General features: G+C 44.4%; 1 protein-coding gene across 2 annotated transcripts in view; it reads left to right on the top strand.

Annotated features, from left to right (window-relative positions):
- Positions 1-13637, top strand: part of grin2db (glutamate receptor, ionotropic, N-methyl D-aspartate 2D, b) — a 110790-nt gene that overhangs the window by 67522 nt on the left and 29631 nt on the right. For both annotated transcript variants that reach the window (XM_074682719.1, XM_074682718.1), the window contains 5 exons: positions 2742-3081; positions 3387-3593; positions 4577-4843; positions 9512-9840; positions 10928-11042. In XM_074682719.1, the coding sequence (XP_074538820.1) occupies positions 2794-3081; positions 3387-3593; positions 4577-4843; positions 9512-9840; positions 10928-11042 (1206 nt within the window). In that variant the 5' untranslated portion in view covers positions 2742-2793. The remainder of the gene's footprint in view (positions 1-2741; positions 3082-3386; positions 3594-4576; positions 4844-9511; positions 9841-10927; positions 11043-13637) is intronic.

Below are 13637 nucleotides of genomic sequence, written 5' to 3'. Positions count from 1 at the left end.
GATGAAGTGCGCAAGAAGGGTTTTCATGTTGCGTTGTAATCTCCTTGAGCATGTGTTTACACCCTCTTTTCAACTACTGAGTATGGCTGTAGATCTGCTGCTATAAACATCATTTGTTATTGCTTTGGCCTGACTGGTCCGCACCAAGTCCTGTACTGAATCAGCCCGTTAAAACCCTGTAACTATGATGTACCCCATATATTTCATATATCCATATATCCATATACTAAAATATCAGGGATGGCAGGATCCCTTACTATCACACACATGTTTCAGAATTTACTCTTCATGCTCCTCTAACTGACTCCTTACCTTGAATTCTGTGCAGGGAATACAACCCTCAAACCCTGTCTGACTAATTGATCTCAGTTTAAACAGTCCCTCGGTTGTTGGCAGTCCCTTGCCAAATATATATGCAGTATACACTGAACTGAATCAGCAGCTGGCACAAAGAGAGGATCGTTTGTAAAGTTAGAGGGAAAAATACACTTAAATTGGAACATTTGCATTTCACTAAAAGATTCATTTATGGTAGAAAATTAAATGAAACTAATATCTTTTTCTCTGTCTCCCGCTCTCTTCTCCCTTCGATGTGAGTGTGTTCACTCTGAGCCCCCTCACTGCACGCATTTTATGATTTAGATTGCAGGATTGTACCACATAATGAACTATAAAGTAAGATATATGTAGATGAAGATCTTATAATAACTGGCTGTATTGCAGTGTGCCTCAGCAAGATGTTGTGCTTGCATGTTTGATTTTCGGCAGAGATACACTCTGCAGGGAAAGTGGGTAGTGTATACTGTAATACACTGTGTTCACAGTTCCCAGAAGGCTCCCTGTGATGGAAGGACACAACGTAAACACCTCATGAGAGTGAAATACAGTGACAGGCCCAACAGTAAATGGCTCAGTGCTCAGCACCGTAGAAAACAGCTCCAAATGATGTGATGTTCTGTATTCCTGCACACCGTCTGTGTTTCTGTGTCCTCCCCATCCCTTCCTGCCACATCTTCCTCGCCTTAAAGAAAACAAAAAAAAAAACAGCAACAAAGCTCTCTTTTTCTCTCCTCACCCCTTCATTATTACCTTCTCCGTTCCCTCTCTCCCACTAACAGGTCTGTCTCTCCCTATCTCTCTACACCTCCATCTCTTTTTCTTACCCATACCTATCCTCCTCCCCTCATTCGCGCTCTCATTCCAGCTTATTCCAATGCTCTCCACTTTATTCTCTGCTGACCACCACATCTCACACACACACACGTACACGCATGCACACAGCTAATCCTGTCACTCAAAACAGGAGGTTTGGCAGGGTATTTGTTTAGGCCGAACACGTATACACATCCTAGTAATCAATATTTCTTTTCCTGCTGCTCTCCTCACATATTTTGCACCACCTCCCAACATCCCTCCTTACTTTGTCCTTTCCTTGTGTCTTCTCTAACCTCTTTACTTCAACATATCAGTGAGTCAATCACAAATCTTACCAGCTGTACTTGGAGCACCTTTCTATCGTGTTCGTTTGACAGCGCTCTCCTTCCTTGCTCCTTTCTCTCTTCACCTCCTACGTTTCTACCCTTCATTCCCTCCCCCTGTTTCTTTTTCGATCTGAAAGACCCATCAGGGTCAAAAAATTGACAGACTGTGACAAAAACACCAGAGTTTGATGAAGACATAGGAAACACAGAAAAGATGGAAGGGAAAACAGAGGCAGAGTGAGAAAGAGTGACGTTGGAGGGGGTGTTGGGTCAGTGGGCCTCTGTTAATCAATGTGATTGTGTTTGGTATCTGAAGCCATGAAAACTGGGAGAAGAGATGGGGAATATGAAAAGCCAGAGCAGAGAGATGGAGCGAGGAGAAAGTGAGGAGGAAATGGAGAAAGGGAGGGCGGGCTGTTGGCACCAGAAGTAAATTGAAAATGATGTGCTGTGTTTTTGTGTGTGTGTGGTACACATATTAACCCTACTATCTCCCAGGTAGTCATTATCTTTCTGCTTGCTTGTTTGTACGAGTGTGTGCGTAGAAGTTTGAGCGTTTTGCATTAACCTTGGTATCTCTCTATCATTAAGCTGCACTCAGGGCAATGTGTAGCCATGTATCTCTCTAGGAGCATGTGTGTATATTCAAAAGCTTGCATGCATTTGTCTGCGTTGCTGCAGCTGTGTGAGGGCGAGTGTGTTTACAGTGATCTTAATTGTTGTTATCATTCATGCAGCACAATAACCACCTCCGCCCTCATCTTTGTCTCTGTCTGCTATTAACTCTCTCCCCCTCTCACCCTCCTTCGCTCTAACGGCCAGTTTCTATTTTTCCTCATATTGTTCTTTCTCAGCCTGCAGCCTGAATAGCACCCATTTCATCTTCTCTCTGTCTCGCTTTCTTTTCCCTCTCTCTATTGTTTTCTTACACTGTTTTTCTAAACTCATCGTCCAGTATTTTCTCCAGCCTAAGCTAACTTTTATTACCTGATGATTGAGTTCAGAATTCATTACCATCTTGCCTGTATGCAACCTCTGATGTGTTTCTCTCCTTCTTCTTTCTCAGCTCTGTCACAACTCTTTCTCTTTTTGCTTTCCACCTGCTCCCACTCTCTGTTCCCTTTCTTCATCTTTCTTGATTTGATTTGATGTCCGCTGCACTGTGCTGGACAGAAAAAAAAAGGCATGAGTTTAACTAAATCTTCTCTTGCTTCTTCTTCACCTCTTTCTTCTACTCTCTTCTGTCTCTCTTTCTTTTAGGCACCCTCTCTTAGTGCGATATATATCTGCCTCCCCCCCTCGGCAGGTTGCCATGGTCGCCATACCTACTCTCTCTCTCCTATTGGTCCTGGCAGAGTGGGCAGGTCTGGTGGACGCCTCCCCCCACCTCCTGCTCCGGCCCAGCCCGCGGGAGCGAGATGCTGGGGCCATGATGAACTTCAACATTGCCGTCATTCACGCTGGTGCTACGGTGCAGGCAGAGGCGGCGGTGGCGGGGCCTGGAGGAAGGGTGCTTTACCCCGGCTTTGGCCGAGTGTATGGCTCCCTCGGGGAGAGCGTGGTCACCCAGTGGGGCTCTGCTAACGTCATCTGGCTACAGGTTGGACACTGACTCCTTAACCTCCTGCTCATTCAGCCTGACTTAAAGAAAGAGAATAACAATGACCATCCATTATTCATTCTCATTCCCATTATTGGAGCTGTACGGGCAGCACTGCTGAATGAGAAGAGCTCTAACTCTGCTCTTTGCCCACAGCTTGTATTGTTCACAAGATAAGTCATGCATACTGCAGATCCCCTCCATATGAATTTCTCTGAGTCAGGACACGCTACTCTAGATGGTCAATTGTATCTTACCCTCTGCATTTTCCTCTCCTTCTCCTTCTTTAATCTCTTTCTCTCCAGGTGAACGACAGTAGTCCTAAGACTGTTCTGTCCCAGCTGTGTGAGCTGCTGGCGGCGCGGCCCCTGCAGGGTCTGGTTTATGAAGAGGAAAGGCCCCCTCGGACGGCCTGGGGTCCTCTGGCTCCGATGCTGGAGTTTGTCTCTGCGCAAACAGGACTGCCCATAGTGGCTGTAGGAGGGGGAGCGGGGCTAGGGAGGATGCCACAGGTAGGAGTTGGAAGGTTGGGGTCTGGGTGGGAGTGTGTGAGAACAGGTGTGTTTGTGTGTGTGTGAGACCATGAAAGGTAGTCAGAGGAATACAAGAGTGGCAATCTCCCAGGTGTGATTGCTTAGGCCCAAAAATAAAAACAAGTGAGCTGAGAAATACTAATTTGGTGTGTGCAGGGTGGACTGACAGTGCTGTAAGCAAAGTAATACGAAAGAGAGACACCTGCTTATACTGCCATTACAACTTACAATGTCACAATGTCATGCATCCTGTCTGTGAAGAAAAGGTTTGGGGAAGTGCCGGTGGGACGGAAGGGAAGTTGAAGGTCAGGGTCGCCGATCTGCTGGAACTCTGCAGTGTTTGATCTGTAAATGGCACCAACTGGGGCTGTCGCTCTGCCTCTGATGTTCCTGGGAGGGAGGCAATGAGCAGACATGGGTGTGTGTTCGAGCGTGTGTGTGTGAGTGAATAAGGATGTGATAGAGAGTGGCCTCTTCTGTTTGTGTTTAAGTGTGTATGCACCAGAGAAACGAGTGTCATGTGCTTTTTTTCACCACCAAAAGGGAAAAACAGAAACATAAAGCCTTGCATTTTGTGCTTACAAATAACTGTTTTCACCATTTACTCTTGAGGAATTAAATTGTAGCACTTTGATGAACTTCCTTTGAAGATGTACCCTTGCCATCCCCATCCCCTCCCATACCCTGAATAGACTTTTAGAAACACTCCCTTCTGGACGTCATGGGAGGATTTGTGCAACAATCCTAGTTGTTTTAGCCCTGCAGCTGCACAAGTGCTGCTTCTCCACAAAAACTTCAAGCCCCCTGATGCCTCTTTGTTGTGCATAAAGATGCAGCAGTCTTAGTGAAAGTGTTTTATCGTGACTTCTGTGTTTTAGTTTCACTTTAGATGGAACAATAACGCAGGTTGAGTTTAAATATTAGATCTAACACCTCTTCTGCTGCTCTCTTTCCCTAATCAGGAATCAGGTTCCATCTTTCTCCAGTTCAGCTCCTCTACTGCCCTCCAATTAGAGGTCATCTTTGAGGTGCTGGAGGAGTACGACTGGACGGCCTTTTCAGTGGTGTCCACGCGCCACCATGGCTACCAAGACTTCCTGTCTGTGGTGGAGGGCCTGACGGACGGCTCGTTCATCGGCTGGGAGAAGAAGAGTGTGGTGATCCTGAACGTGACCGACGACCCTGGGGGGGCACGCACGCGCAGGCTGCTGAAGGAGAACGAGGCGCAGGTGAGAAAGGGGGGAGGGAGGGGGGAGAGGGGGGAGGAAAGGGGAGGAAGTGCTGCAAGTATAATTGGGGGCCTCCTCGACAAACAGGTGGCTTCCCAGCTTTTTCCTTCCTTCTTCGTCTCTCCCTCTGTCCCTCCGCATCTCTCTCCCCTCTCTCCTCTATCCCTCTGTTCTTCTCTTCCCCTCCCATCTGCCAAGGCATAAAGAGTTCAACGGTACAACAACAAAAAACCACGAGTCAGCCTGATGTGCTGCCTGCTTTATGTGCGGCAATACACGTGGAGCTGTGTTCAACCTGCTGCGACAGCTCTCTACTCAATAAATAGTTTTTAACTTAGTGTTAAAGATGCATTTAAGAGGAAACAGAGACTTTTCAACAACAAGCCTCTAGCATTTAGAGATTGTGTTATTGTTGAGCTGCTGTCGGTAGGATAACTGAGTCACACAAAAAGACACCGAAAGCCTAGAAACAAGTAAAGAAAGACAAACCTATATTGATCCCTCTCTGAACAAGAAACCTGTTTTTGGCACTTTGATGAAGTCAGATTAAAAACTTCAGTATGAACTGCTCAACCATTTTTAAAACTTACTGTCAAAGTAAAAATAATTCCAAATTGAGATGGTTTGTAACCCTTTTTAGTCTTAAGGAACATTTATACTCCTTTTACGTACAACAATGTATCTGTCCGTTTCAAACAATGTTACCGTCACTGCCCACATACCTCCGTACGTCCTTTGCGTTGGCATTGTAGTTAACCAATACATCCACCAGGAGAGTCAGCCCAGAGTCAAAAGGTTATGACAATGAAACTCAAAAACTAGCATGGCAACTGTGGAGGAGGTATTAATAATGCTCCGCTTGCATAAATGACAAAAACAGGGGCAGTGTAGTAGGAAGCAGAGGTCGGTGGGGCAGTTAAATACATCGCTAAAGTTCCGCCATCGTTGTTTCTTCTTCGTGTCTCACTACAGCCTTGTATCGGTTAATAACAGCAACACTGCCCCACGGTTTCCAGTGTTACTGCTACATTTGGTCCGTATCCGTAAGCTTCATGGAAACGTGAGGGTGGACAAAATGTACCCAGAGTATGATCAGGAGGCTTCGTCCGTATCCGTGTCCATCCGTGCTTTTAGAACTTCCTCAGTCAAGATCATAGGTTCGCGCCTCTAACTTTTTTGTAATTTTCTCTGACTTGTTCCAAAATTTTCCGGCTGTACATTATTGTCAGTAACCTGACGTCTCACTCACAGGATGGAAACTTCGCATTAGACATCTGTTTTACACTTACTCTTCCTCCTCCTCAGCTTTTTACATTAAAGACAGTCTCTAAAACCCCTTATGAAACAGCAATAAGACCTATGAGCTAACAACCCTCTGGCTTATTCAGCCTGTTTTTATTTTTTAAAAAGTAACAGAATTAAAAGTAAGGCAAGCATGCTTTAGGACACTTAGGCCCCGTTTACACGACAACGTTTCATCTGAAAACGCTAAAAAGCAGCGAAAAAAATCTGCATTTACACGGAAACACTGAGGGACTGAAACACCGTAGTAAGCATGCCAGGCCTGCAGGTGGTGCTATAACTGTCTTGTCAAGATGCAGCTTTTGGGAGATCTTCACCGAAGTAGAGTTGAGCCGATCATCTGGTGTATTGGGGAATAGTAAGAGCAATAGTGGAGCAACAGATGCACACTTTGTTGAAAGACAGACAGCAGATTGAGCAGACTGAGCAGCAGAAGCACAACACGGTAGTTTGCGACAATAGTAACAACTGTACTGTGGTCCTGTTGTATGCGCTCCAATGAGGCGGAGTGTGACGTCATCGTTTCCACTGAAAACGCCGGCTTACTGTTGACACGACAACGGTGTCGGCAGCATTTCAGAAAAATCCCACTCTGGAGGCTGTTTTCAAAAGTTTGCGTCTTGGGTTGGCTGAAACGCAGTTTCCATGTAAACGCGATGCTGAAATGCAACAAAAGTTTTGCATTTTTCCCTAAAACCATTGTCATGTAAATGGCCCCTTAGGTACATCAAGGTCTGACACGCCACGTCCAAAATGTTTTACCAAAACAAGTTCGCCCTGTCACTCCACCAGGGTTGAAGAAGATTATTATTTTTCTAAATAAATACAATAACCAAGAGTGTTTCAGCAAGATTTTAATGTGCCATGAAAACCTCTATCTGCAGTGAGATCAACAACTTTATCTTTGAACTTTAAGCGCATTCATTGGTTTATCATTCTTTGATTTCTAAGGTAACAAAAATCACTTCAAATTCACTCTAGGTGACATAAAAGTGACCAGAATGACTTGTGGTTTTAGCTTGTACCTCTGGTGTGTTTCATTACGACATACTGTATGCCTGATCCTTCTCCCGCCCCCTTTAGCTTGCTCCCCTCCCTCCCCTTACACCTTTTAAACTTCCATACTCACTTACTTTGCATTATGGTTTCCTGGCTCTACTCTCCTTAACACTTTCAGTATCTTTTTTAACCCAGCCATCCTCCCTATAACCCCTTCTTTGACCTCATGATCCCTCAGCTCAATTTTTACTCATCTCTGTATCTTCAGACTCTTCCTCCACTCCCTGCTCTCTCCTCCTTCCTCCCCTCCTGCGTTTCTTTGCCTGGAGACAAGCTCACTCTCCTCTGCTGCTTTCCTGTTAACCTCCATTTCTGTTTAGCTGTCTTTTATACCTCCGCTCCATTCGTCCATCCTTCTTGCTGCATGTTTTGCCGGCCACAGTCTCTGCTCTCTGCTGGTTCGGTTTGGTTTGGGTCTCAATGTCATTGCTAATGTCCCAGCATGGCCACTGCAGCTCTGTGTGTGTGTGTGCGTGTGTAAGAGTGTGTTTATGTGTCTGTAAGTGTGCGCATGTGTATTGGATTCCTTAGACTCTACGCTGCTAGTGTCACTGTTAATATAACATACTGCCTGCAGCAGGTTGCCTATTCGCAGCGCTTGCTTTCTAACCCTCCTGCTTCCCACAACCCCCTTCTTTAGCATTTCTCTTCTGCAGGGCTAATAAATGCTTTTGATTGCTTGGTGATGCAGTGTATGTTTGCATTACATGCTCTCTCCCTTTCTTTCTCTCTCAGCCACATATGGTAATATCCTCTGCATTGTAGATGGCCTGAAGAGGGTCTCTGGGTCAATTTCTTTTCAAATCTCTCACTGCCTTTCTGTTGTTTCATTCCTCTTTCAGCTTCTGCTGTATCAGTATTTCTTCTTCTGCTCTCTCTCTTTCTCCGTTGTATGTTCCTCTCTTTCTCCATTTCCCGTCTTTAGATATTGTGTGTGTCTGTTTATAACTCTGATTCTCTCCTTACCTCCTTAATTCAGTCTCCCTTTCTGTCCGTCACCCTCCTCCTCCCTCCTTCCCTCGTTCATCCTCCTTCCTCTGTCACTCTCATTCCCTGGCTAATTCACTGGAGGTTTATTGGCATTCAGGCAGGATTGTTTTGCCAAGCCATTACAGTTCAAAATTCAATGAAGGCACAATCCTCAGAATGTGCTCTCAGTCTGTTTTTCTGACTCCCCACACTCTCCTCTTCTTCCACCAAAGAGTTGCCTTCTTCTTGTGTCTTCCTTTTCGCTTCATCTCTTTCTCTACCATGCCATTTTTCATATACTTCTATTATTTTCATACTCCTTCTTCATGGGTATTTGTCAGCATTTAACCCCCTCTTTCTGTCTTTCTGCTCAGCTCAGCTCCATCTTCTTGCCAATCCATTTCTTCTCCCTCTATTTCCCCTCTAACCCTTTAAAACCCTGTGGTCAATTCCTGCTCTGCTCCTCTTCCTCTCTTCTCACCCCTCCTTACCTCAGCACTTGCAGCAGAGAGCTCACACACTGTCACTGCTCTGTCTCTGTAGCATTTCTTTCTCCTAAATGTTTTCTTCTCTCCGTCTGTCTCCCTCTGGCCTAACTCTACCACTCAGCCGCTCCTCTTTAAAACCTCTCTTTTCTTCTCCAGGCCTGATTTCACTACAGTGTGTTGTTCTTTGCTTTTGTCTTTTTAAATTCTCCCTTACATTTTTCACCTCTGATTACTCCTCTACATCTGCTTATTTAACCTCTGTCCATCTCCTGTTGTCTCCGGGTTTTTTCTCCTCCTGATTTAATAACATATATCAGTTTAACCTCTTCCCCCTTGTTTTCCCTCAGGTGTGTTTGGTCTTTAACCCCTCCTCCCTAGCCCCTCTCTCTATTTCTCCGCTCGGCTATTTGTAGTTGTTTCCCCTTCCTATTATTGTTTACTCCTGTTTCATTATTCATAACCGTTACTTGTAAATTTTCCCATGCTCATTAAGCGGTGACCCTCACTGCCTCCGTCAACCCCCTGTTAGCACACATCACATACAACCACCGAGAGTTCCCTCTGAATCATTCTCCCCACTTCTCTGAAGCTTATCACATCAGCTTACAGCTATCTCTCCTCCTACCTCCATGTTTCCTCTTGATATGGCCTTTTCCATCCACCCTCGCCCCCCCCCCCCCCCTGTTTAGGTGCTCCTCTGCTCCAGCTCTATCTGTCTCCCCTTACTTCTCCCACCCTCTGTCTCTCTCCTCCACGTCTCCCCTGTCCCCTCCTTATCTCACTAGTGTGTATGTGTGTGTGTGTCTCCCCTCGTCCCTGTTCCCTCCCTGCCTCCCTACTGTACCCCCAGGTACGTTTGCTGTACTGCTCCCAGGAGGAGGCTGAGCTGGTTTTCCGAGCCGCCTGGGCTGCAGGTCAGGCCGGAGCTTCGCACATGTGGTTTGCCGTGGGGCCGGCCCTCTCAGGTTTGGGCATGGAGAGCCTGCCTCGGGCTCTCTTTGCCGTGCGTCCCCAGGGATGGAGGGACGAACCTCGCCGGAGGATTGCTCGGGGTGTGTCTGTGCTGACTCATGGGGCAGTGGCCATGCGAAAGGATTATGGGACCACGGGAGGGCCAAACTTTGTCACCAACTGCATGACCGATGCCAATCAGACCCAGAGACTGCGTGGCAGGATGAGGTGAGGGGGAGAAAGGCAGAAAGAGAGCACAAGGGTGAGAAGGGAAGCGGAAATGTGTAGGAAGGAAAAATAAACGAAGAAAGAATAAGACGTATTCTGCTAAATGAGTTGGTTCTGAGACAGAGTGAGCTGATGGTACATGGGTGGAGTTGGTTGATACTGTGTCAGAGAGCAGCCACAGAGGGGATATCTGAATTTGGAGCTGGCTATCATCCATGCAAAATAGATGTTGTTGGTGCGTGTAGTTGTGAGTTGGCAAAATTACCCCAGCATCTGTAGCAAGCGGACCATGTCTCATGTATATTAATGAGCCAGCTCTAATATATTCCTTGTAGGCTGTGCAAACAGGCAGCAGCTCACTCTAACAGGTAGCACAAGTGGTTCTGGTTATTATCTTGGTTCATTTTTTACACCAGTTATTCTTTACTCACATACACACGAAAGGAATGAGAATAAATGAAGAGACTACTCCAAGATTAGTCAGTGTGAAAATGAACCCAACCTGTAACTTATTTGAAGTATATTTTGTGAATGCAGCACAGCACTAACACTGTTTCTGTTTTGGGGAAATGATAAATGGATACATCCTTTGTTGATAAACCACCTCGAAGAACAGAGGACAAGAGGTTTTCATTTACATCTTTTTGCACTGCTACCTGCTGTTCACTGTCTGTAACTACAAGCTGCTGTTCCATATGGAGCTTTGTGCAGTGAAAAAAATACAGAAACTTCAGGTTTTGTGTTTTGAAGCCAAGAAGATGACATGAGGAGACAATTAGAGGGCCTGTCCTGTGTGATAATCAGACAAAGTACAGAGCGAGCAGCTGATTCAAAGAGCAGCAGTTGTTTCACTTCAAAGGGCCTGACGTTTCTGTGTCTCTGATCATTTGTCTGTAGATGTGATTGACAGACAAGCTCTCACCATCAGCAAAGATGTGTGACTTTGTTTCAAGTGGAAAATACAACAGGGAAGGCTTACTGTTAAATCATGTGATTTCCATTTCCTCCTTGCCTCCTTCAACAAAACACTGCTTGTTGATTAAATAAATTGTCTGACAGTCTGCATTCTTCTTCTGTCTCCTTCCAGGTATTTCAGCAACATCACACTTGGTGGTCGAGACTACTCCTTCAACGCTGATGGTTATCTGTCCAACCCCTTTCTGGATGTGATTTCATGGACACCTGGACGTGGATGGGAAGATGTAAGGACATGACATCAGTTTTTTCCTTTTTAGTAGTGCGCTTTTCTTCTGCTTTCTTTAAGGAATGTCAGTTAAATCATGTGAAACAACTTGATTTCATCTCTATTAGTGTTTCACACAGTTAAAAGAACTGTTCATGAGAAAGTGTAATTTTGTCCTTATTAAACTACTGCAAAGCCAAAAGTGCCAGAAGCAGTCAAACCCAGAGCAGGTTTATGCTGATTTGAGCAACATTCTTGGGTCCTAACCTCTCCGTGTACGCTGGAGGAGCATATCTGTGCTGCACTGGGACTTAAAACAAGAACCTGACAGTGAGGAAAGTAAGATCCCATGGCTTCATTTTCATGTAAAGTTCACTATGGCTGTTGGTGCCTGAGGCAGGAAAAAAAAAAAAGAAAAAGCTGGCTGTTGTCCGTTTGACCGTGCTTTGTCTGCTCCTTCTGTTCTGGTCAGCTCCTGCTGTCTTTTTATATCTCTGCTTTCTGCAGGTGAAATTACACAATATCAAAAATGCACAAACATATCAATACCTGTAAAGCTCTCAGCTTCCACAAATGAAGGTTTAACTTTTTGGGATTGTGTATTTCTCAGTGTGTGGGAAGACAGTCTGACTAAACAAGTAAAATCAAAGGCTTGACAGAGTGCCCGGGTTTACTGTGACAGAGCAATAAATCCACTTAAGAAATCACCATAAATTAAATTATGGATTCACACATGTTTAAGTTTGTTGAAAAACTGTTTGTATTTCTCCAACATTCCTTTAAAATAGTAAAAGATGCTTGTTGCATACTTGGAGATGTGGTGGTAAAGCTAAGTTAACCAAAATCAAAAAATTATCCATTATAATTTCTACGTCCCTTTAAATAAAAACCCATCAAGATAAAGCTACCAGCAATACTAAAAACAATAATAAAGAAGATAATAATAGCATGTAATGAAATAAAACTCATCAAACAGATGCCATAAAGTACTTTAAAAATATCATCCAAATCGGACTGAATACAATTCAAAGAGGAAATAAATGATTATCAAAAAACAAAATAAACAAAGCACCATGACATGAATACTTTATTTATTTGTTTATTATTGTTTCTATTTTTAGAAGTCCTTGTTTGTGTGCTCATCAAAAGTAAGGTCGCTGCTAAAGGTAACTCCCAGGTTTATGACATTTGTTTTATACTGGGTTACAGGGAACAAGTCAAGATGGATTTTAAGTTTTACTTATTAAGTCGTTAACGAGTCGCTCTGTTTTGTCATGGTTTTATGGAGACATTTTCAGACATCCAGGTTCAAGACATTTATTGAGATTTTGAGAGATTCAGAGTGTGGCCCATTTCTAGGTTAAATAACTATGTGCACTGTAGTAAATGTAGTGTATCTGTATACGGGGAATAAAATTGGTCTCCATATTGATCCTTTAGGCCTCTTTATCATAGTTTTATTGTTGACTTTTAGATGCTGCTCTTTCATCTGCAAAAAAAGGATAGAGTATGTTCCAGAGCTGTATTAAAAAAACATAAATACACAGAATATAAATATGTAAATCTAGCAAAAAATCAATAAGGAAAGTAATCAATAGCTGCAGCTCCCAGCTCATACATTTTATTATTAGTCAATTTGCAGAAAGCAGTGTTTTGGATTTAATCTGTTGATCAGTAGTTGGTGATTTGCTGCCTCTGTTATCTGTAAAATGAAATGCAGATTTAAACAGTGCTGGAGATTTGTGGATTTTATTACCATCTGGTTGTCGACCATTGTTTTGCGTGTTGGAGTGTCTTGTCTACATAACCATATGCACAGTCTGACAAGCACGAGTACCCCTGGCACGTCATCCTGTAAAGCTTTGGTGTGTTCACAAATCCTTAACACGATGCCTTGTCACCTGTTGGAGATGTTCTCCCTCTTTAATACACCAGGATTTTACTCTTGTCAGGGTCAGAGGAGAAAGCGATGCTCATTTTCTCGAGCACACAGCAGCACCTCGGCTCTACACTGTACACACATTAAGACACATTGCAATCTCACTGCATACGCTGTGTGACAGCACATTATCACAAACATAGCAGGAATACTGATGCCCTCTACTATTAGATCACACACATGACATATGCACAAATAAACACATTGGTGGTTCTCAGCCTCCTGCTGGTTTTAACAGCCCACCAGAGTCCAGTCTCAGCATGTCGTAACGTGCTGACTCCTGCCATATCCCTCAAATCCCTTTCAATTAGAGGCTCCTGTGCTTGTCCTTCGACTCTTTGCAAACCCAGGGTACAGAACCCACCCACATACACAAACACACAAACACTCTGAACCTGCACACACATCCACATGTCGGCACATAAATTAGGGCACTTACTTTATGCCTACACACATGCGTTCACTTTTCTTGCATAAACCTTACTGCATCCAGACACACAACCACAATGAGGATAAGACGCCCGTATCTGCCTATTATGCACATCCACGCTGTTGGCTCTCCCTGAATATTTAATGTTCTCTTTACAATGACTGCACCATTACCTAGAGCCCGGGAGCACCCAGCTTAGCTTACTGAAACACTGCAGACTGGTGCGGAAGGTTGTACGGCATTAG

The sequence above is a fragment of the Halichoeres trimaculatus genome, unplaced genomic scaffold, assembly GCF_033239565.1.
Source record: "Halichoeres trimaculatus isolate MK-OKI-2021-1 unplaced genomic scaffold, fHalTri1.1 fHalTri1_scaffold_12, whole genome shotgun sequence".
NCBI lineage: Eukaryota > Metazoa > Chordata > Actinopteri > Labriformes > Labridae > Halichoeres > Halichoeres trimaculatus.
Note: the sequence above shows the minus strand (reverse complement) of the source record. Positions and strands in the feature narration are given on the sequence as shown.